Source organism: Mobula hypostoma, chromosome 2 (assembly GCF_963921235.1).
Source record: "Mobula hypostoma chromosome 2, sMobHyp1.1, whole genome shotgun sequence".
In the NCBI taxonomy this organism is placed as follows: domain Eukaryota; kingdom Metazoa; phylum Chordata; class Chondrichthyes; order Myliobatiformes; family Myliobatidae; genus Mobula; species Mobula hypostoma.
In genome coordinates this window covers 28,081,857-28,104,949 of record NC_086098.1, presented here as the reverse complement: position 1 = coordinate 28,104,949, position 23,093 = coordinate 28,081,857, and the positions used below count along the sequence as shown (strand labels likewise).

At 43.2% G+C, this 23,093-nt stretch overlaps 1 protein-coding gene across 12 annotated transcripts in view; it reads left to right on the top strand.

The window, feature by feature from the left end:
- Window positions 1–23,093, top strand: part of epb41l2 (erythrocyte membrane protein band 4.1 like 2) — a 195,604-nt gene that overhangs the window by 130,054 nt on the left and 42,457 nt on the right. For all 12 annotated transcript variants that reach the window (XM_063034592.1, XM_063034657.1, XM_063034648.1 and 9 more), the window contains 3 exons: window positions 435–522; window positions 10,545–10,697; window positions 12,430–12,527. In XM_063034592.1, the coding sequence (XP_062890662.1) occupies window positions 435–522; window positions 10,545–10,697; window positions 12,430–12,527 (339 nt within the window). The remainder of the gene's footprint in view (window positions 1–434; window positions 523–10,544; window positions 10,698–12,429; window positions 12,528–23,093) is intronic.

Genomic DNA, 23,093 nt, shown 5'->3' with positions numbered 1-23,093 from the left:
TAGGTAGACTTAAAGCAATATCCCTTCAATTGATTATAAATTGCTATGTTTCAACACTCTATGGGAGATATAGTTAATAATTCCAATTGACTCATCTGGCATATTTTTAATGTGCCAACAAATTTGGTAAAACAAGTTAAGCAGACACAATTGAAAAATTGGATCATTTTCGTATCTTGATTTTTAAGGTGATAAAAGTTCATTTGTTTTGTAATGTACTTTAGCTCAGTCAGATTCGAATTGTTTAAGTCATCATAGACTTTACAGCAGAAATCACTTGTCCCTTTGCATCAGTGCACTATCAGTTCATGTATTCTGATCTCTTTATAACATAATTTTTTATATAAGAGAAAAAAGAGCTTTAGCGATTTTTTTTTTAAAACAACTGAATTAACTGTCTGATTTTATGCCTTTTGCTGTTATTTGTTTACTAGGGGTTTAACTCCAGCCCAGGCTGATGCTCAATTTCTGGAAAATGCCAAGATGCTTTCCATGTACGGTGTAGATTTGCACCATGCTAAGGTAATCACTTCCCACTTGGTTCTGTCATAATGAATGGGAATGAGAGTGCCAGGTTGGCAAATTTAAGTTGATGTTCCTTTGCAGATAATATCACAGTACTTTTAGAGAATAAGAATATTTTCATTTCAAAACTTTTTTTTCCCTTTGCAATACAGTGGCATGCAAAAGTTTGGTCAAAATTTCTGTTACTGTGAATAGCTAAGCGAGTAAAAGATGACCTGACTTCCAAAAGGCAGAAAGTTAAAGATGACACATTTCTTTAATATTTTAAGCAAGATTACTTTTTTATTTCCATCTTTTACAGTTTCAAAATAACAAAAAAGGAAAAGGGCCCGAAGCAAGAGTTTGGGCACCCTGCATGGTCAGTACTTAGTAATGCCCCCTTTGGCAAGTATAACAGCTTGTAAACACTTACTGTAACTAGCTAAGAGTCTTTCAATTCTTGTTTGGGGAATTTTCGCCCATTCTTCCTTGCAAAAGGCTTCTAGTTCTGTGAGATTCTTGGGCAGTCCCGCATGCACTGCTCTTTTGAGGTCAATCCACAGATTTTCGATGATGTTTAGGTCGGGGGACTGTGAGGGCCATGGGAAAACCTTCAGCTTGCGCCTCTTGAGGTAGTCCATTGTGGATTTTGAGGTGCGTTTAGGATCATTATCCTGTTGTAGAAGCCATCCTCTTTTCATCTTCAGCTTTCTTACAGACGGTGTGATGTTTGCTTCCAGAATTTGCTGGTATTTAATTGAATTCATTCTTCCCTCTACCAGTGAAATGTTCCCCATGCCACTGGCTGTAACACAAGCCCAAAGCATGATCAATCCACCCCTGTGCTTTACAGTTGGAGAGGTGTCCTTTTCATGAAATTCTGCGCCCTTTTTTCTCCAAACATACCTTTGCTCATTGCAGCCAAAAAGTTCTATTTTAACTTCATCAATCCACAGGACTTGTTTCCAAAATGCATCAGGCTTGTTTAGATGTTCCTTTGCAAACCTCTGACACTGAATTTTGTGGTGAGGACGCAGGAAAGGTTTTCTTCTGATGACTCTTCCATGAAGGTCATATTTGTGTAGGTGTCGCTGCACAGTAGAACAGTGCACCACCACTCCAGAGTCTGCTAAATCTTCCTGAAGGTCTTTTGCAGTCAAACGGGGGTTTTGATTTGCCTTTCTAGCAATCCTATGAGCAGTTCTCTCGGAAAGTTTTCTTGGTCTTCCAGATCTCAACTTGACCTCCACCGTTCCTGTTAACTGCCATTTCTTAATTACATTACGAACTGAGGAAACAGCTACCTGAAAACACTTTGCTATCTTCTTATAGCCTTCTGCTGCAATGTGGGCATCATTTGTTTTAATTTTCAGAGTGCTAGGCAGCTGCTTAGAGGAGCCCATGGCTGCTGATTGTTGGGACAAGGTTTGAGGAGTCAGGGTATTTATAAGGCTTTGAAATTTGCATCACTTGGCCTTTCCTAACGATGACTGTGAACAAGCCATAGCCCTAACAAGCTAATTAAGGTCTGAGACCTTGGTAAAAGTTAACTGAGAGCTCAAATCTCTTGGGGTGCCTAAACTTTTGCATGGTGCTCCTTTCCTTTTTTTCCCACTCTAAAATTGTACGAAACAGAAATAATACACTAATCTTGCTTAAAATGTTGAAAAGAATGTTTCATCTTTAACTTTGACTTTTGGAGATCAGTTCATCTTTTACTCGCTTAGCTGTTCACATTAACAGAAATTAATGGTGCCCAAACTTTTGCATGCCACTGTAAGTCATCAATAAGCACTTAGTGTTCTTTCCCAAATAAAATAATCACTCTGTTCTGTTCTTTATTCGGTGGTTTTGTTGTTAATACTGCCATTATCTTCCAAATCTCACTGCATAGCAGCAGTGAAATTAATTTTCATTGAGTGAAGGGGAATATGCTTTATATGAAATTAATACTTTATTGGTCATTTTAATATAACAGCCTGAATGGCACTTGTCCCTTGCTGGGGGTTCAGTAAAGCTGCTGACTTCTGTAAGTCAAAGCAGTGATGCTTTTCAGTTCTGTACGTTGCAAAACAGAAATCAAGAGCAAGCTTGAAGTTGCGACGTCTTCTGCTCCATCCTTAGAATCCCCACTGAGTCCTGGGATGGTTCCACCGCATCCAAGGTCCCATTCATTTAATGGTATTACCATTTTTGATCTAAAATGGTCAAGTATCATTTTTGATCTAAGATGGTCAAATGCCATCTTAATTACGACTTTTTTTAACTTACAGATTCAGTGACGGTCAGAGATGGCTAAGAATGCCTTTGATAGTTTTTGAGGTATTTGAAGAGTTACCATTCATGAACCACCACCTAAGTGGAGCTCTCGCTAGGTCCTGTTGTTCCTACCTTCAGGGAGGCAGTACAGGATAGGTTTCAATAGGTACATTTAATCTCAGAGAAATGTATACAATATACATCCTGAAATTCTTTTTCTTTTCAAACATCCTCCAAAGAATGAATGAGTTAAATATTCGAACCCCAAAACTCCCCAGCTCCTCCCACCTATGCACAAGCAGCAGCAAGATAACGACCCACCCTCCCCACCAACAAAATAAAAGCATTGGTGCCCTCCACCGAGCACTTGTCATCGTCGTCGTGGCTATCCCTCAAGGTCGAGGATGATGGTCTTCGTGCTGTTGATCTATTTATGGGCTCTCACGCGGCTTATGAGTCCAATCTTGGCTTTGAAGGTTCTTCCGCATTCAGGACAGGTAGTTCCAGATGGCAGATCAGGCTTTGATTGTTGCTGTCTCTCTTTCCATTTTCTACTCTTTTCTTCTAATTCTGCACATCTGTTGGCTTCGAAAGTTGTTGTTCCTTCTCGGATGATGGCTTGCCAGAGTTTCCTGTCCTTGGTATTGGTTTCTCCGTTGTTGATATTGATGTTGCATTTCTTCATGTTGGCTTTTAAGACGTCTTTGAATCTTTTCTGTTGTCCGCCTCTTTTACGTTTGCCTTCTTTAAGCTGGGAGTAGAAGGTTTGTTTCGGCAGACATTCATCTTTCATCCGAACAACATGACCGCTCTATCTTAGTTGGTTCTTGATGACGTAGGCTTCAATGCTTGTTGTTTTTGCTTCATTTAGCACGCTGATGTTGGTTCTTCTATCTTCCCAGCTGATATTTAAGATGTTTCGAAGACAGCGTTGATAGAACTTTTCAAGTGCCTTCAGATGTCGTCGGTATGTTGTCCAGGTTTCTGTTGCATACAGGAGCGCTGGGATTACCACTACTTTGTACACTAACATTTTGGTGTCTATTCGGATATCACGATCATGAAAGATTCTTGTTCGGAGACGTCCAAAAGCTGTTCAGCGCATTTAAGACGATGTTGGATCTCGTCATTGAGGTCGACATTGGAGGAGAGGTGACTTCCAAGATACGGAAAGTGGTCCACATTTTCCAGGGTTATTTCGCATAGCTCCAGACGGCATCGCTCTCGAGATCTCAGGACCACACAAACTTCTCCACTGTGACAAGGTGACAATTCACAGAGAAGACCGAGCACTCAAGCATGCAGCAAGGCATCAAAAAAGACACAGACTTGCACTGCCCCAAAGACTACTTGTTCACCCCGTATTCGACATCCTCTCCCCCTCCCCCTCCCCTCTCCCCCTCCCCTCTCCCCCTCCCCTCTCCCCCCTCCCCCCTCCCCCCTCCCCCCTCCCCCTCCCCGCTCCCCCTCCCCCTCCCCCTCCCCCCCTCCCCCTCCCCCTCTAATAAGGGAAAAAGAGGAATCCCCCTTTCACAGTAAGAGGGGAGACATAAGAAAACAACTCATTGATTTATGGTGTTAAAAGTCTGTTGCTTTTTCTGAGCTCTGTACCGCTGGGCACACAGCCAAGAGAAAGACCGCTGCTTCTCATCTTCGTTCTCCCGCAACTCAACAGTCATCAGCTGTAGCACCAGCCTTGAATCTGCCCGCCTCCAGAGCCACGAAAATCTGGCACTCTGAAGGCGTGCTAGTCTTCTAGGCCGAGTCCTTGGCATATCGAAAAGCAGCCAGTCATGAGGCCCTGAGAGTGGGCCAGATTCCCGCAAAGAACTAAAGTTAGAGTGTGGTTACAGGTCAGGGTCTTCAAAAGAACCTTTAAAGGGGAAAAAAAAATATCAAAGCTAGAAATAAAGCTCTTTCTGAAGACGCAAGTAAAGGAGTCGCCGTTTAGTGCCACCATCACTGAGCTCCAACTTGAAGATCCACGCTCAATTTTTTTTAGGAACAGCTTCTTGCCCTCCACTATCAGATTTCTAAAGGTCCATGAAAACCATCTTGCTATTCCTCTTGTGCATTATTTATTTATTTTGGTAACTTGCCGTAGCTTTTATGTTTTGCACTGTGTCACTGCTGCAAAACAGCAAATTTCATGACGTGTGTCACTGATAATAGCTTTGATTCTAATTCTAAACTATAGCAGTATAGCCTTGTGGATAGTGAGAAGTTAAATCCTCGGGAATCAGAATCAGGTTTATTATCACCGACATGTGACATGAAATTTGTTAACTTAGCAGCAGTTCAACGCAATACATGACCTAGCAGAGAGAGAAAAAAAATAATAAAATAAAGCAACAATGAGTAAACAAGTAAATAAATTATGTATATTGAATAGATTATTAAAAAAAGTGTAAAAACAGAAATACTGTATATTTTTTAAAAAGTGAGTAGTGTCCAAAGCTCAAAGTCCATTCAGGAATCGGATGGCAGAGGGGAAGAAGCTGTTCCTGAATCACTGAGTGTGTGCCTTCAGGCTTCTGTACCTCCTACCTGATGGTAACAGTGAGAAAAGGGCATGCCCTGGGTGCTGGAGGTCTTTAATAATGGACGCTGCCTTTCTCAGACACCATTCCCTGAAGATGTCCTGGGTACTTTGTAGGCTAGTGCCCAAGATGGAGCTGACTAGATGGAACTGGCAATCAGATAAACCATGAATTTATTTGGACAAAGAGATATGAAGGGCTGAGTTATCTACTCTTACCTCTAAGCTGCATGTTTGTGTTTTCCTGACTTAACAGAATCTGAGGACTGCTCACTTAGTAACTTGATGGGAGTAACTTAAGTGAGGCAAGAGTTAGTTTAGGAATAACAAGAAACTGTAACAGCAGCATTCATTTAATGTATTACCATCTTTGATCTAAAATGGTCAAGTCAGAATTTTTCTTGTTTTTCATTATTTGGCAATATTCATTTTTAATTAATTACCATCCTAATTACGATTTTTTTAAACTTACAAATTCAGTGACCGTCAGAGATGGCTAAGAATGCCTTTGATAGTTTTTGAGGTATTTGAAGAGTTGCCATTCATGAACCACCACCAAAACAGAGCTCTCGCTATTTCCTCTTGTTACTACCTTCAGGGAGGCAGTACAGGATAGGTTTCAATAGGTACATTTGACCTACTGCCGCCAGAAGTGGCTCTCCACTTTGCTTTGCAGCACCTTGACAACTGTAAAACATGTCAGACTATTTATTGATTATGACTCGGTGTTCCACACCACTATCCCCTCAGAATTAGTCAGTAAACTTATAAAACTGAGCTCTGCCTTGCTCTGCACCTGGATCCTCAACTTCTTTACTGAGAGGCTGCAATCAGTACATGTCAGTAATAATATCTCCTTATTGACAGTCAACACAGGCACACCTCAAGGATGCGTGCTTAGCTCACTGCTGTATTCTCTCTGCAGTCATGACTGTGTGAGACTAGGCTTCAACATCTCATAGACCCAACACATTGATGCAATCATGAAGAAGGCATGCCAGTGGTTATATTCATTAGGAGCTTGAAGAGATTTGGCATGTCACCAAAGATGCTTGCAAATTTCTACAAATGTATAGTGGAGAGCATTTTGATTGGTTACATCACTACCTGGTACAGATGCTCCAATGCACAGGACCGCAAAAGGCAACAGAAGATTGTGGTCTCAGCCTGCTTTATCATGGGCACAGTTCTCCCCACCATTGAGGACATCTTCAGGAAGCAGTACCTCAAGTGTACGGCATCCATTACCAAAATCCCTAACCATTTGGGACATGTCCCTTTGGTGCTATAATCAGGGAAGAAATACAGGACACGGACTTTTGCAATCAGTTTTCCGAAAGATCTCACCTTATCTCTTGCAAAAGTGCCATCCCCTTCTCGCAATTCCTCCGTCTCTGCCGCATCTGCTCTCAGGATGAGGCTTTTCATTCCAGGACGAGGGAGATGTCCTCGTTTTTTAAAGAAAGGGGCTTCCCTTCCTCCACCATCAACTCTGCTCTCAAACGCATCTCCCCCATTTCACGCATATCTGCTCTCACTCCATCCTCCCACCACCCCACTAGGAATAGGGTTCCCCTGGTCCTCACCTAACACCTCACCAGCCTCTGGGTCCAACATATTATTCTCTGTAACTTCCGCCACCTCCAACGGGATCCCACCACTAAGCACATCTTTCCCTCCCCCCCGCCCCGCTTTCCGCAGGGATCGCTCCCTATGCGACTCCCTTGTCCATTCGTCCCCCCCATCCCTCCCCTCTGATCTCCCTCCTGGCATTTATCCTTGTAAGCGGAACAAGTGCTACACATGCCCTTACACTTCCTCCCTTACCAGCATTCAGGGCCCCAGACAGTCCTTCCAGGTGAGGCGGCACTTCACCTGTGAGTCGGCTGGGGTGATATACTGTGTCCGGTGCTCCTGATGTGGCCTTCTATATATTGGCGAGACCCGACGCAGACTGGGAGATCGTTTCGCTGAACATCTACGCTCTGTCCGCCAGAGAAAGCTGGATTTCCCAGTGGCTGCACATTTTAATTCCACATCCCATTCCCATTCTGACATGTCTATCCACGGCCTCCTCTACTGTAAAGATGAAGCCACACTCGGGTTGGAGGAACAACACCTTATATTCTGTCTGGGTAGCTTCTAACCTGATGGCATGAACATTGACTTCTTTAATTTCCGCTAATGGCCCACCTCCCCCTTGTACCCCATCCGTTATTTATTTTTATACACACATCCTTTCTCTCACTCTCCTTTTTCTCCCTCTGTCCCTCTGACTATACCCCTTGCCCATCCTCTGGGTCCCCCCCCCCCCGGTCTTTCTCCCTGGGCCTCCTGTCCCATGATCCTCTCGTATCCCTTTTGCCAATCAGCTGTCCAGATCTCGGCTCCATCCCTCCCCCTCCTGTCTTCTCCTATCATTTTGGATCTCCCCCTCCCCCTCCCGCTTTCAAATCTCTTACTAGCTCTTCCTTCAGTTAGTCCTGACGAAGGGTCTCGGCCTGAAACGTCGACTGTACCTCTTCCTACAGATGCTGCCTTGCCTGCTGCATTCACCAGCAACTTTGTGTGTTGTTCCAATAGATCTGTTTTTCCTTTATTCCTGTGTTACCTGGTTTTTGCACTATTTATTTATTTTGAAATTTATAGTGACTTTTATTTCTTTGCACTATACTGCTGTTGCTAAACAAATTTAATGTTGTGTAAGTCAGTGATAATAAGCTAGATTCTGATTCTGGACTGCAGCTGTTCAAGAGGTGCCTCACTACCACCACCTTGAGGGCTGCTGGGAATGGATATGGGGATTTGTCAGCAACTCTCGCAATTACATTAATACATCAAAAGTAGTGGAATGAATTCAATAATGGCTAATGGATTTAAAAGACATTTGAGAATTTATCACATTTTTTTAGTTAAGAGAATTAAATACAATTTTGGTTAATTGAAACAGAAAAATAATTTTTCAGGGTGGGTAGAGTTGTGTTCAGATCATTTTTATGTACACATATGCACATGTTTAAAAGTGACTGGGTAAGCTAAGAAGTCTTGATGTTATTTTTATGAAAAAAGAATGTGGTCATTGGAAATGTGAATAGAATATAGATGCCAATAAATCACTTCGCACATTTGGGTATGCCGAATTGTTTCTGACTACACTTTCAGAAGAACATCATACCTTGGAACAGATGCAGACAAGAGAAGTTAACTTTATTTGTCACATGTACATTGAAAGATACAGTGAAGTGAATTGTTTGTGTCAATGACCAACACAGTCCAAATATGTGCTGGGGGCAGCCTGCACGTGTAGCTATGCTTCTAGTGTCAATATAGTATGCCCACAACTTTACTAACCCTAACTCGTACACCTTTGTAATGTGGGAGGAAATTGTACCATCCATGCAGTCATAGGGAGAATGTCTAAACTCCTCACAGCAGCAAGAATGGAGCCCAAATCTTACAGCTGGTGCTGTGAAGTGTTACATTTCTTCTACAACACTGTGGATAAGGGATTGAAGTTGTATAGCAAAAGTGTGGGGCCTTTACCCAAAGGTTAAGAAGGGTTTTGATAAAATGGAACCTTCCAGAGCAAAAGTTGATTCTATGCAAAGAAAGCAAATTTATGATTTTGCAGAGATCACAACTAAGATCTGGATCATACAGTTTGACAGGATGTTGGAGCATATTTAATAATTGTTAAAAAAAATTTAGATAAATGAAGGGGAACATTTCTAAACGGATCAAGACAGGGATTAATTGAATAGCTGCAGTCAGTGTTACATTTTAAGTGTGGTATGAAGGAGCCATGCAAAATTACAGTCAATGGGCATGGGGTAAATTACTCCATTGGGTAGAGTTGTGATCTGTACAAATGGAGGTGGTTGTTATCGTTAAAAGCCGACCATGGCAGGTTTCTAACTAGAGAAAATATAAACTTTCAATTCTTAATGTTACTATGATAATGTCTCCCACTGTCAGTATCCTGGGGATTATCACTTACTAATGAATCAATTTGATTAGCCTACTACACTGGCAACAAGTACAAATCAGAGTGAAGGTGTTCTGTAGGGAAATGTTATGTCCCATTGTAAAGTATAACAACTGTACCAACCTTCATGTTATCTGCAAACTTGCTAATCTTTCCAATTCCCCTCTCCATTACCCCATTTCTTTTCCCTCTCCATCTGCACATCACCCACCATGCACTCCCAGCAGTTTTTCTCCTCACCAGTTTCCCTTTATTCCACGTTCATCTTATCATCTTCAGCTCTTTGTTACTACCATGTTCCGGAATCCTACATCATTCCCACTCACCCCCTCCCTCACCTGCCGATCATCCTTGCTCCATCTGGATCCATCTTTCACCTAGCAGCTTTGGCTGCACCCATTCATCCCCGCTTTTTTTATATATTTGCTGTCTCCCTTCCCAGTCCCAATGAAGGGTCTTGGCCCAAAACTTTGTATCTTTATTGTCCTACATAGATAGATAGATGGAAAGATACTTTATTGATCCCAAAGGAAATTAGTGTCACAGTAACATTCCAAGTACACAAATATTAGAAGAGAAGTAAGAAAGAATAAAAGATGCTACCTTAAAAATAAGATATATAAGACTTGCAAGTCAAAGATTACCCCAACTAAAGGTTGACTCATAGAACCTGATGGCTGAGGGTAAGGATTACCTCATATAGTGCTCTTTGGAGCAGGGAAGATGCTTCATGCTCGCCTGGTTTCCTTCTCTGTGTTCCATTTGTTGCAATGCACATATTCTCTATTTCATTCAGATTGAAATTTGTGAAGGCTATCTTTGCTTCACTGCATTTTTGAGACTTGCCTGTGGCACTGTAATTAAGCGGCAATATTTCTTTCTTTAAATTGTATATGTCATGCATGCTTTGGGATGGGTAATTTCTAAATGCTGATGCTTACTATAAATTTCTCCATTGGACAGTAGACAGACTTTAAATGCAAAAGAATCTTTAGAGCGACGTTATTATGTGATAAATTAGATCATTCATTGTTTTCCAAGAGTTTTGACCCATATACCGTAGATCACATAAGTGAAGCATTTGAAAATTCAAGAAGTCCTGTTCGTTATGACACTCTTTCCAAATTTTTGGATCAATCTTTTTTTGTACAAACATGTGTTATTGATCTGAGCTTTGAATTATCCAATAGTTCAAGATACCTAAAAGGAACGTTGATACTTTAATGAGCTATACTGTTTTTCTGTTGGCTTTCATAGGATTCAGAAGGAGTGGATATTATGTTGGGTGTATGTGCAAATGGACTGCTCATCTACAAGGATCGTCTCAGAATTAATCGATTTGCTTGGCCAAAAATTCTTAAGATTTCTTACAAACGGAGCAATTTCTATATTAAAATTCGACCTGGAGAAGTAAGAACTTATCCTTGCTTTTTTAAAAATAATTTAAGGTTAGTGGAATGCTAGTTAGGTACACAGGAGACTTTAGTAAAATATTGAACAATGCTAATGTTCATATTCCAAATAATTTAGCTGCATGTAATAAAGCACATTCATTGGCTTGGAATCTCCACTGTGGGTTCCGATAATAGAAAGGTACTTGTGCAGGATTTGTTTGATTTACTCAGTGTCGTGTGGAGTCGAAGTTTTGGGTCATGTCCCTTCATTGGGACTAGAAGGAAGGGATTCAACCAGTATTAAAAAAGTTGAGGGTGAAGGGGTGTAGCAAGAGCTAGTAGGTGATAAATGGATCCAAAATTTTACTCAGTCATTGCAATTAGTGAACTGAAAATGAATAAATCAATTTGGTAATTCTGTAACAAAATTAGAGGAAGGACAAGTTATTGCCCTGTCATCTGGAAGAGACCAGGGAATTGCTGTAGATAAAGGTATTAACTTTGGTTATCCTATTGCTTCATAAGTAGGTACTAAGAGAAGGGTAGGAAAAAGAAGTGATATTAGAAAAACAAATCTAACTCTAGCAGCTTTTTTTTTTCTCTGTGGTGGGGATATCCAAAACTAGAGGGCATAGCCTCAAAATTGAGAGGCGACCCTTTAGAACAGGGGTAAGGAGGAACTTTTTTTTAGCCAGAGAGTAGTAAATCTGTGGAATGCTCTGTCACAGACTGTGGTGGAGGTCAAGTCTGTGTGTATATTTAAGGTGGAAGTTGATCATTTCCTGATCGGTCAGGGCATCAAAGGATATGGCGAGAAGACAGATGTATGGGATTGAGTGGGATCCGGGGTCAGCCATGGTGGAATAGCGGAACAGACTTGATGGGCTGAATGGCCTAATTCTGCTCCTATGTCTTATGGTCTTTTAATGAATTGTGTGGTAAGCCATTTGGTAGACATTCTTGGGCAAAAAAGTGCCTCAGAGAGAAAGGATAAGTTAGATGAGTGAAAATTGGAAGTGTTATACATTAATTCTTTGTTTGAGAATATCACAACCTAGATAATATCTAAGGTCAAAACACAGAGAAAGCAATTTGTACAATTGAAAGTGATCCATATACCATGCAATGGGATACGCCGTCTTGCAGCAGCCATGGGGTTGGGGGGTGGGGGGAGAGAGAGAGAGAAGGTGAGAATTTATTCATTAACATGATGAATCCTAAATCTTGGGGCAAGTTTTAAGTAATAAGTTGATTCTATAACTGATGAAGAATAGAACTCGTCTTTAACTATATCATCTACCTACAGGCCACTGAATTGCTGGTGGAAATCTCCTTTAATCCAGTGAAGCATCTATTATTTTTGGCAAGTCCAAAGTTAAACACACTATTGGATAAAAGCTCACTCTTTGTTATTTTCTTTACAATTTCCCTTGTGAGCTCATTACATTGGAGATGCTCTATTTAATAGATGATTGAGTGGGGAGTTATAATAGTCATAAGTTTATTCTTTAACCCTTGGGATTGCTTTGCAGTCAGTTTGAGGAAGTAGAGCTAATTAAAATTGGAGTGATATGATGCAAAGGTAAAGTAAGGAAGAAACTGCAGTTTACACAATCACGAGGAAATCTGCAGATGCTGCGTTCACCAGCATTTTTAACTGCAGTTTACAAACAACCTTCTGCTGTTAATAGATGAGGAGGGTAACAAAAACAGTACTACAAAGATGTAACTATGTTCATTCTTTCCAGATAGATCAGTTTGAAAGTACTATTGGTTTCAAGTTGCCTAATCACAGAGCAGCAAAGCGATTGTGGAAAGTTTGTGTGGAGCATCATACTTTTTTCAGGTAATACTATTCAGGGGTTTACGGGATAACGCGCTGCTCTTCGACCCGAAGAACAACAGCCATTTTTATCAAATTCAGTCAAAGAAGTAATATGTCTAAGAAAGTAACTCTTATTTCAGTAAATGTGTAGATGGAAAGGCAAAAGTTTCAAAATACATTTAATATCAGAGTATGTATACAGTATATAACCTGAAATTTGTCCTCTTCATAGACGTCCACAAAACAAAGAATCCCCATAGATCCATAGAAACATTGAAGCCCCGAAGCTCTTCCTCCCTCGCACAAGCAGCAGCAAAAAGATCGATCCCTCCCTTTACTCCCACCCGCACCAGCAGATGCACCAGTGCCTCTACCCCTCCTCCATGCAGTCAGCAGCAGAAGCACCAATCAGCCCATTGATCCAGAGCTACCGAACTTCAGTTCACAAACCAGCACTTTGGTATCTCAGACAGGTTTTCTCTCTCTCTCCAGTGAGGGAGAGAGGGATTGCTCTTGCAATAATTAGAGTGGAGACCAGCAACTTACTGTTCCAGTGTTACCATCTTCAGCAGCGTTTCTCCAAACCACCCCCTCACCTCACTGTCTCAAGGGCGGACAGGCTCCCTCCCTCCATCAAGAGAGGGATCACTCAAGTACAGAGGCCTTCATCTGACAGCAGCTGGTGATTAACAAACGACAGCAAAATCAGCTAGAAATCTAGTCACCCGTGAAGCTGCTGTCCAACGTCTGACCTCCCAGCCCTGAGGGCGCATATCTTCTGTGCTGTTCCTGGAGATGGCGAAGCCCTAGACTGCACAGTTGGTCTGACAACCCACCGGTTGTGAAGAACATAGTTTGAACTGTAGATCACAGAACCGCAACCACCTTGAGAAGGAAAGAAAGGCATAGAGAAGTAAAGTATTTCATGGACAAACCGGAAGAAGTTACCTGGGTCTGCAGAATCTGTTGGTGGCATCTTAATATTCTACTAAATCAGTAAAACATTACATCTTTAAAGGAGGGCAAGGTTTACACTCCAAGCCCCTTCCATGGACCATTCCCAAGAAACCTTAACCTAGTTTAACTATACGTAGGCCATGAACTATTTAAAAGTGCACATGCCATGTAGCTCCAGTCAAATTTCTTTTGCCCTTCTAGCTGCTACCCTTGGCTTCTGTTCTTCTTTTTCCTTGAGCTGCAATGACATATCTCATATGACAGAAAATGCTGGAAATAGTTCAGACAGCATCTGCGAGGGACAAGATGGATAATATTTCCAGTCAATGATTTCTCTTTCGAATATAATGATCATCAACCTGAAATGCTAGAGAAAATGCAGGTGTTGGAAATGTGAAATAAAACTGAAAATCTGAAAATGCTGGATGCACTTGGCAGGTCAACCAAGCCTGCTCAATATTTCCAACATTTTTGTTTTCATATCAATGATGAAATGTTAACTCTGCATCCCTCTCCAGGCACTTACTGACCTTTTGAGGACTTCCAGTATGTACGGTATTTTTCTATATTTCCTATACTGTTTAATGTCATTTGAACATCCCTCCAGTTGGTGAGGCGAAAGGGCTTCCATTTGAATGGCCCAGCTTGTTGTCAAGATGTTTAGTCTGTCTTGAGGCAGAGAAATCTAAAAGGTAACTCTCCAAGCCTTCAAGAAATATTAGATACAAAACACATTTATTCATATTCTTCTCATAGGACAAATGCTTCCCGTTCCTTTGAGTCAGGAATGTCTTCACTATCCACTTTCAACAATTAAGCTTTTTTATCTGTGAGTTGTTGCCTTTGTGTTTACTTAACATTCTTTAACAAGGATAAATGCCGAAGGGAATTTGTGGCAGGGATGGTAATAGTTCAAGTGCTGTAGCCTGTTATGTCTGTCCCAGATCTTCTAACAACCTTGTCAAAATTGCAGTTGGAGCCGTTAGGGGATGTGTGCTGATTTATGGCATGTTATCCAGTCAGATCTGTGCCTGTCAGCGCTGTACCCGTCAGTGCTGTACCCATGCTTGATATGTGCCCTTCGCCTGTAGAGTCCTACTGTATGGAAATGGGTACTTTGGGCCGCTGAGTCCTTACTGGCTATCACACATCCATTAATACTAATCCTATTCTAGCCGCATTCCATTCCCATTCCCATTCCCATCAACTCCCCCAGATTCTACCCCTCACCAACAAGATAGGGGCAATTTACACTGGCCAATTAGTCTTTAAATCTGTTCATCTTTGTCATTTGGGAGGAAATTGGAGGAGATAGAGGAAATCCCCAAGGTCACAGGGAAAGCATTCAAACTCCATATAGACCTGATGGAGTAAGGATTGAACTCGGATAGCTAGAGCTGTGAAGCAGCTGCTCTATTTGCTTTGCCATCTTACTGTCATGGAATTATTGTGACAGACCTCTGTCTACAAGTGTTCTATGTTCTAGAAATGGGGATGTAGTAGTCAAGCGAGGAAGGCTATCATGGCTTGCAGCAGGATCTGGACCGGCTGAAAAATGACAGATGGGAATTTATTGCAGACGAATGCGAGGTGTTACACTTTGGTTGAACCGACCAGGGTAGGTCTTACAGAATGAATAGTAGTGACGAGTGCAGTAGGACAGAGGGAACTGGGAATAAATATCTATAATTCATTGGAAGTGACGTCACAGGTTGATAGGATCATAAAGAAAGCTCTTGGTACATTTGCCTTCATAGATCAAAGTACAGGTCCACAAACCCTTATCCGAAATCTTTGGGGCCAGTTGCGTTTGGGAATTCAGAATTTTTCGGATTTCAGACCCCCCACCCCCCGCCCCGATACCAAAAAACACGTATGCTCAAGTCCCTTATTTAACCTGTCTCAAGGCAGTGGACCTTAGAACCCGGCGGCGCACCAAACCTACGCACATCCTCCCGTATACTTTAAGTCATCTCTAGATTACTTATAATACCTAATACGATGTAAATGCTATGTAAATAGTTGTTATACTGTATTGTTTAGGGAATAATGACGAGAAAATATTTTATTTCCAACATAAACGTTCAATAAAACATAAAAATATACTGCTTCAAACGAACCGAATCAAACACATGGTAAATGACTTATTGAAATAAATGTAAAACATCACTGTCACTATAAAACTTCAGTAACTTGTCTTTTTGTTTATTTAAATCATATACAGTGGTAGCTCTGACACTATTTTCTTCAGTAAGATGCCGCACAGACACACCACGATCAAGCTTCTGCAATAACTCCACTTTCTGTGTTATTGATAATGATAGATGCTTCCTTCTCTTTTTCTCATTGTTACCCATAGGGGTATCTGCTGCTCTTTTTGACATTTTCAGAGTGAAATTAAACACAAAGTCAACAGTGAACACAAAATATCAGCAAACAGCAAATGCACGTGTAACCAGTACGAGCGCTGAGCCACAACTGACGGTTGGCAGCCTCTGCTAGTGCTGCCACGTCACACCTGAGTGACGTCAGCTGTTGGCGAAAAAAACTTTGTTTTTCGGAGCTTTTTGGATTTCAGAATTTCGGATAAAGGAATGTGCACCTGTATTGAGTACAGGAGATGGGATTTATGCTGAAGTTGTATAAGACATTGGTGAGGCCTAATTTGGAATATTGTTTGCAGTTTTGGTCACCTACCTGCAGGAAAGATGTAAGTAAGGTTGAAAGAGTATAGAGGAAATTTACATGGATGTTTTTGGGATGACCTGAGTCATATGGAAAGGTTGAAAAGGTTAGGACTTTATTCAGAATCAGGTTTATTATCACCAGCACGTGACGTGAAATTTGTTAATTTAGCAGCAGTAGTTCAATGCAAAACATAATCTAGCAGAGAGGAAAAAAAATTTTTTTTAAATAATAAAGTAAATCAATTACAGTATATGTATATTGAATAGATTTTTAAAAACGTGCAAAAACAGAAATACTATATATTTTTAAAAAAACAATGTAGTGTCCAAAGATTCAATGTCTATTTAGGAATCTGATGGCAGAAGGGAAGAAGCTGTTCCTGAATTGCTGAGTGTATGCCTTCAGACTTCTGTACCTCCTCCCTGATTGTAACAGTGAGATGAGAAAAGGGCATGCCTTGGGTGCTGGAGGTCCTTAATAATGGACACTGCCTTTCTAAGACACCACTTTGTAGGCTAGTACCCAAGATGGAGCTGACTAGACTTACAACCTTCTGCAGCTTCTTTCGGTTCTGTGCAGTAGCCCCTCCATACCAGACAGTGAAGTAGCCTGTCAGAATGCTCTGCATGATACAACTATAGAAGGTTTTGAGTGTATTTGTTGACATGCCAAATCTCTACAAACTTCCAATAAAGTATAGCCGCTGTCTTGCCTTCTTTATAACTACTTTGATATGTTGGGACCAAGTTAGATCCTCAGAGATCTTGACACCCAGAAACTTGGAACTGCTCACTGTCTCCACTTCTGATCTCTCTATGAGGATTGATATGTGTTCCTTCGTCTTACCCTTCCTTCTGTGGAACATAGAAGATTGAGAGGAGATTTGATAGAGGTATACAAAATTATGAGGGGTATAGAAAACCAAAAGCAGGCTTTTTCCACTTAGGTTGGGTGGGACTACAACCGGATATTTTGGTTAAGGGTGCAAGGTGAAAAGTTTAAGTGGAACATTGGGGGGAGGGGTGTGGGGGAACTTCATTCAGAGGGTTGTGAAAGTGTGAACGAGCTGCCAGTGCAAGTGGTGCATGCAAACTCAGTTACTGCATTTAAGAGAAATTTGGATAGGTACGTGAATAGGCTATGGTCCTGGTACAGGTCAATGAGAGTCGACAGGTTTAAATGGCTTGGCATGGATTAGATATGCCGAAGGATCTGTTTGTGTGCTCTACTTTTCTCTGACTCTATGACGATACCAACATGTATCTCCTAGTATTGTTCAAGGACAGATCTTTCTTCATTGCTACTGTACCACAATGTTCTATTTATAGACCAGTTCCTTACCCAATGTCATATGGTGACAGTTACATGTAACAAATGTATTATTTTTGTTATTCAGGCAGACCTTTTGTTGTACTGTGACAGTCGTGTGAACACCAGTACACTACACAACATAGGGCCTAGGGTCCTTGGTTGTACAGAGGCTCTGATTCAGGCCTGGTATGGGGGAGTAACCCTAGATGCAGGCCCAGCATTGAAAAGAACCCCAGGCCCTGGGTGGGCAGCTGGAGTACAGTTCTACATCTTGCTTTCCTTGATTTTAGCAAGGCCATTCCTTTTAAGGGTCTGGGGCTGCTCTGGAAAATTCCAGTAACTGCCGGAAGGCCTTTAACCAGATCAGCTACTGTGAGTGCTGAACTGGGCATTACAGGGTTTTGGTGATGGTAGATGTAAAGATGGAAGTGGCTTGTCTTCAGACAGCTGTATGTGCATCTGAAGTCTTCAGCTGCTGACACCAAAATTAGTGAATGCTGATGTGAATTTGTCAAACTTTTATGCACACAGTCAACATAAACATAGCTGCAGCTATAATTCATGTTTTGCTATAGGCAAAATTCATTTGAGTTTCCTATACCTTCCTGAAGACTACGTGTACAGGAAGTGTGTCCAGCTGCAGCTCCTGGTAGATCGCATGGTGGCACTGGAGCTGCTTATGGACTCACTTTGGAGCATTCGAGATGCTGGGAATGTTGTGGTTAGCACATTTAGTGAGTTGGTCACACCGCAGTTTAAGGATCTACGGAAAGATATGGAATGGGTGACCAGCAGGAAGGTAGTACACGTCGACATTCACTAATCCGGCTACCTGTAATCCAGTTCCTTCGACAATCCACACTGATTTCAAATTTTCCACGCAACTGTAATTTCAAATTTTTCGGGTCACCGTACCAATCTGCTGCGCATTGTTTTGGTTGCGCTAGATCTGTTCATGTGTTCGCGTGCTCTTGTAAGCACAGCAGGTGATTCCTGCTTGTTTTCCTGCATTTATTAATATCATTTGCGTGAGGTGCGCCCACCTAGCACCCGCCCATCTCACCTGCTAGCGGCGGGGGACCTGGTGCGTGCTGAGTCGGTCCGTCTTCTCGCCCGCCTGCCGCCAGTCGCGCACTACCCTCCGGTGTTGCCTGGCTGGCGCTCCATTCTCTTCTGCCTACGACCACAGATCAAATGTGGTGACCCGCTGAATTTAAGCATATTACTAAGTGGAGGAATAGAACTAAGAGGACTCCCTCAGTAACTGCGAGTGCAATGTAGTCTTTGGGGTAACTGCAAGTCTACCTTTGCTATCGCTTAGCTCACGCTTGAGCGCTGTGTTACGAGAATACACATAAAATTAAGATGTTTGCTGGCCTGGGCTAGCATCAGTGGCATCAGCAGTTGGTCTGCCACCTGCCCTCAGGGGAAGGAGAGATAAGGAACAATGGAGCAGCGTCTGGAGATGTGTAATGAAGGGATGTGGGAGGAAGAGCTGTCTGGAGCGGCTCCCCCCTTTGAGCCCTGAACTGTTTGAAGTGATGGACAGGCGATACCCCAGCAGGGGGATAAAAAGGGACAGGTTCGCTAAGACAGACACACACGCCACCCGAGGTAACGAGACCCTGGAAGCGGTGCGCTTCTCACGAGTGGGTGAGAAGTGCCAGACAACGACAAGGGTGGAAAGGTACGATCAGCGGGAACCCGGTGTGTGTCCGCCCTTGCCTGGGTGCCGGGTTCACTGCAGGGGATCGACCGCATCTGGAGGAGGGGTCACAGTCGGTGACCTCAGGTGACATCACCAAGGACCCGCCCAAATGCTGTTTGTGAGCCATCTCGCTGGTCTGTGAGTGAAGCTGTGCTGAATGATGAGTTGTTCCTATTCTATGTCTCTCTTCCCCACCTTGTCCATCGCCATGACAACGATTACTGCGAACTGAACTACAAACTGGACTGAACTTTGAGTCATTTTGAAATTGGTCATTTACCCCTAGAAAACGATAGAGCTTGATTGATGCTGTTATCTTAATTCTGTGCACATGTGCGTTTATCATCGCTGAACTGTTGCATTTATTATCCTTTCGATTAATGTGTTGCTTGTTTCTTTAATAAAACTTTCTTAGTTCTAGTACTCCAGACTCCAACTGAGTGATCCATTTCTGCTGGTTTGGCAACCCAGTTACGGGGTACGTAACATAAGTGGGGGCTCGTCCGGGATTTTGAACGCTAAATTTGGGACGGAGTAAATTGATTGGGTTAAAATTCCCGAAAGAAAGAAAAGACAAACAGCAGAAATGGAGGTTGAGGAATTTATAAAGGCGCCGACCTTGGAGGCATTAGAGGATGCCAGGAAATCGGAATTGATAGCTGTGGCAAAACGGGTGAATCTTGCTAAGGTGAAGTCGACAATGAGGAGAGAGGAGATACACAGAGCTATTGTAGAGCACTATGTATCTAAAGGTGTGTTTCCCCAAGGTGAGCTGGGGGAGGTGTCTATTGAAAAACCTGCTGGAGACGCGGTACAGGTACAGCTTGAAAAACTGAGACTCGAGCACGAGTTCCGGGTACGGCAGTTAGAAAGGCAGGAGAAAGAGAGAGAGTTAGAAAGGCAGGAGAAAGAGAGAGAGTTAGAAAGGCAGGAGAAAGAGAGAGAGTTAGAAAGGCAGGAGAGGGACAGACAGTTGGAGAGAGAAGAGAGAGAGAGGGACAGACAGTTGGAGAGAGAGAGAGAGAGAGAGGGACAGACAGTTGGAGAGAGAGGAGAAACAGAGGGAAAGGGAATTTGAGCTGGAGAAGTTAAAGATAAGGGCCGAGCAGGGGCTCGTGCCGAGCCAAGGTGGAGGGTTCCGGGCGACCCAGGAGGTTAGGCTGGTTCCCCCATTTGACGATACCGATGTGGATCGGTACTTTCTCCACTTCGAAAAAGTAGCTATAAGTCAGGAATGGCCGAGGGATAAGTGGGTTGTCTTACTTCAGAGTGTACTGAAAGGGAAGGCCCAACAAGCTTACTCCGCCTTATCCGCGGAAGATGCCCAGAAGTATGAGGTGGTGAAGGAGGCCATCCTCAGGATTTATGAGTTGGTCCCGGAGGCATACCGGCAGAGGTTCCGGAATGCGAGGAAGCGGTGGGACCGCACGTATTTGGAGTTTGCTCGTGAGATGCAAACATATTGTGAGCGTTGGTGCGCCTCGAAAGGGGTAGAGGGGGATTATGACAGACTGCTGCAGCTGATTCTGATTGAGCAGTTTAAAGGTTGTGTCCCTGAGGGTATGGACCCTACCTCGATGAGAAAGAGGCAGCCACGTTAGCCGCAACTGCTAAGTTAGCGGATGAGTATGCGTTGACGCATAAAATGAAGGTTGCCCCGAGTAAAGGCTACCAGAAGGGTAGTCAGGACGGCGGGGAGAGTCCACCGGAAAAGTCAGAAAGTAAGCCGGGGACTAGTGAAAAGGATAAGGTAGACCGGGAGCAGTCTGGTAGGAAGTCTCCTGGGGTCGTCTGTTATAATTGTGGGAAAGTCGGACACTTTGCGTCCAGGTGCTTTGCCCCAAGGAAGGAGACGGGGAAAGGAAAAGCGGAAATTTTGAATGGCTGTATTGAGCTGTTAAGCGAACCGCTAGGGAAGGACAGGTCTGAAAAAGTCCAGGAAGGGCGCGAGAGGTTTATCTCGGCCGGACTGGTGTCAGTGAAAAAGAGGTTAAAACCAGTTCCAGTGCGGATCTGGAGAGACACGGGAGCGTGTCAGTCACTAATACTGAAGAGTGTATTAGAGTTTAGCTCAGAGACCCAGACTGGGGAGGTAGAGGTCAAAGGTGTTGGGGAAGGGACAGAATCAGTCCCTTTGCACCAGATACATTTACAGAGCAACCTGGTCTCTGGACTAGTCACGATCGGGGTGAGGTCCGAATTACCGATGAAAGACGTGGAAGTCTTGCTCGGTAATGACATCGCCGGAGGAATCGTGTTCCCAGTCGTGAGATTGACGGGTCAGCCTGCCAGCATGGAGGCCCCGCCCGCGATGGTGAATTTGGCTGAAACATTTCTGCCAACCTTGTATGAGACAGGGTGTAGTGAGATAAGAGGTAGTGAGGGAGCTGGGACGGACGTAGCAGTAGCCAGGAAAGAATTTGTGCAGACGCAGGAGCGAGACGAGGGGCTGATGGTTTTTGCCGAGACCGCTCTCTCTGACACAGCCTTGACAAGCTATTGTGCGGAGGAGGAAGTGCTAAGGAAGAAAGGGAAATCAAGTACAGTACCCGCAGATGAGGAGTGGGGGGTGGTGCAAAAGAGTTATGGGGATGAGGTTTTTAACATGGCCCACGAGGTACCCCCCGGTGGACATTTTGCGGTGCTGGAGGAAACAGTTGGTGGAATCATGAAAGAGAGTTACCGGCTGCCCAGGGGGAAAAATGTTATTGATCATGACCGACGCGAACTGAGACGGTCACCGGCTTTTGATATGCTAACAAACCTAGTCGGTGTTAGCGTGGAAATCAATGAAGCTAGGGGCCCCTTGATAAGAGAAAAAAACCATTTTGAAAAGATTAGGATGGGATCGGTCAGATGGGAGAAGGCTATTGTTTTGGCCAGGTCTACTGATAAGGTCTCTCCCTTAATCCCCGAAGGAGTAATTAAACGACTCGCACCCATGTGTTTGATTGTCCCGAGGAAATGCAAAGAACTGGGACGTTGGGTTATGTCTGTTACAATAGGGCAGCCAAGTAAACAACACCCATATTTTTTGAGTAATTCAGTGACTAAAGGGCTGATGAACACAGAGGTGTGTATTGGCAATTTAACACGGCTGTCTGAAGCCAGCTTGATAGTGAACCTTGGAAAAAATGAATTCGGCCACACGAATGTCACTTACCTGGGAATTGTGGTGACACAGGGGCAGCTGGCAGTGATGCAAGCTACAGTGCAGGCTATCGCTGACCTCCCAACCCCGACAGACAAGAGGGCCCTCAGAAGGCTTTTGGAGATGGTGGGGTACTGCAGGAAGTTTTGCAATAACTCTGCGGTCAATACCCGTCCCCCTCCTACTAAGCCCTTGCGAGGGAAAATTGAGTCGGAATGGGACGACCCTTGTTGTTGTGGTCCGGGACAAAACCAAATGAGAGGTTACATTGGTCGCAATTCATCAGTGTTTTTGGCCACTATGAAGTTTGCTGAGTTGGAGCCTGGTCTAAGGGATTATTAATAACACGTGTAAAAGGAACAGAAAATGTGATGACTGTCTGTCAAGGTGTTGACAATTTCAAATTCTCTGTATTAGCTAAATAACTGTTAAAGATGTATATTGTGTATGTATCAGATAATGTAGTCATGTTTGTAATTTTTACCTCCCGGTAAAAATCCTTAAAGGGGGGAAGTGTTACGAGAATATACATAAAATTAAGATGTTTGCTGGCCTGGGCTAGCATCAGTGGCATCAGCAGTTGGTCTGCCACCTGCCCTCAGGGGAAGGAGAGATAAGGAACAATGGAGCAGCGTCTGGAGATGTGTAATGAAGGGATGTGGGAGGAAGAGCTGTCTGGAGCGGCTCCCCCCTTTGAGCCCTGAACTGTTTGAAGTGATGGACAGGCGATACCCCAGCAGGGGGATAAAAAGGGACAGGTTCGCTAAGACAG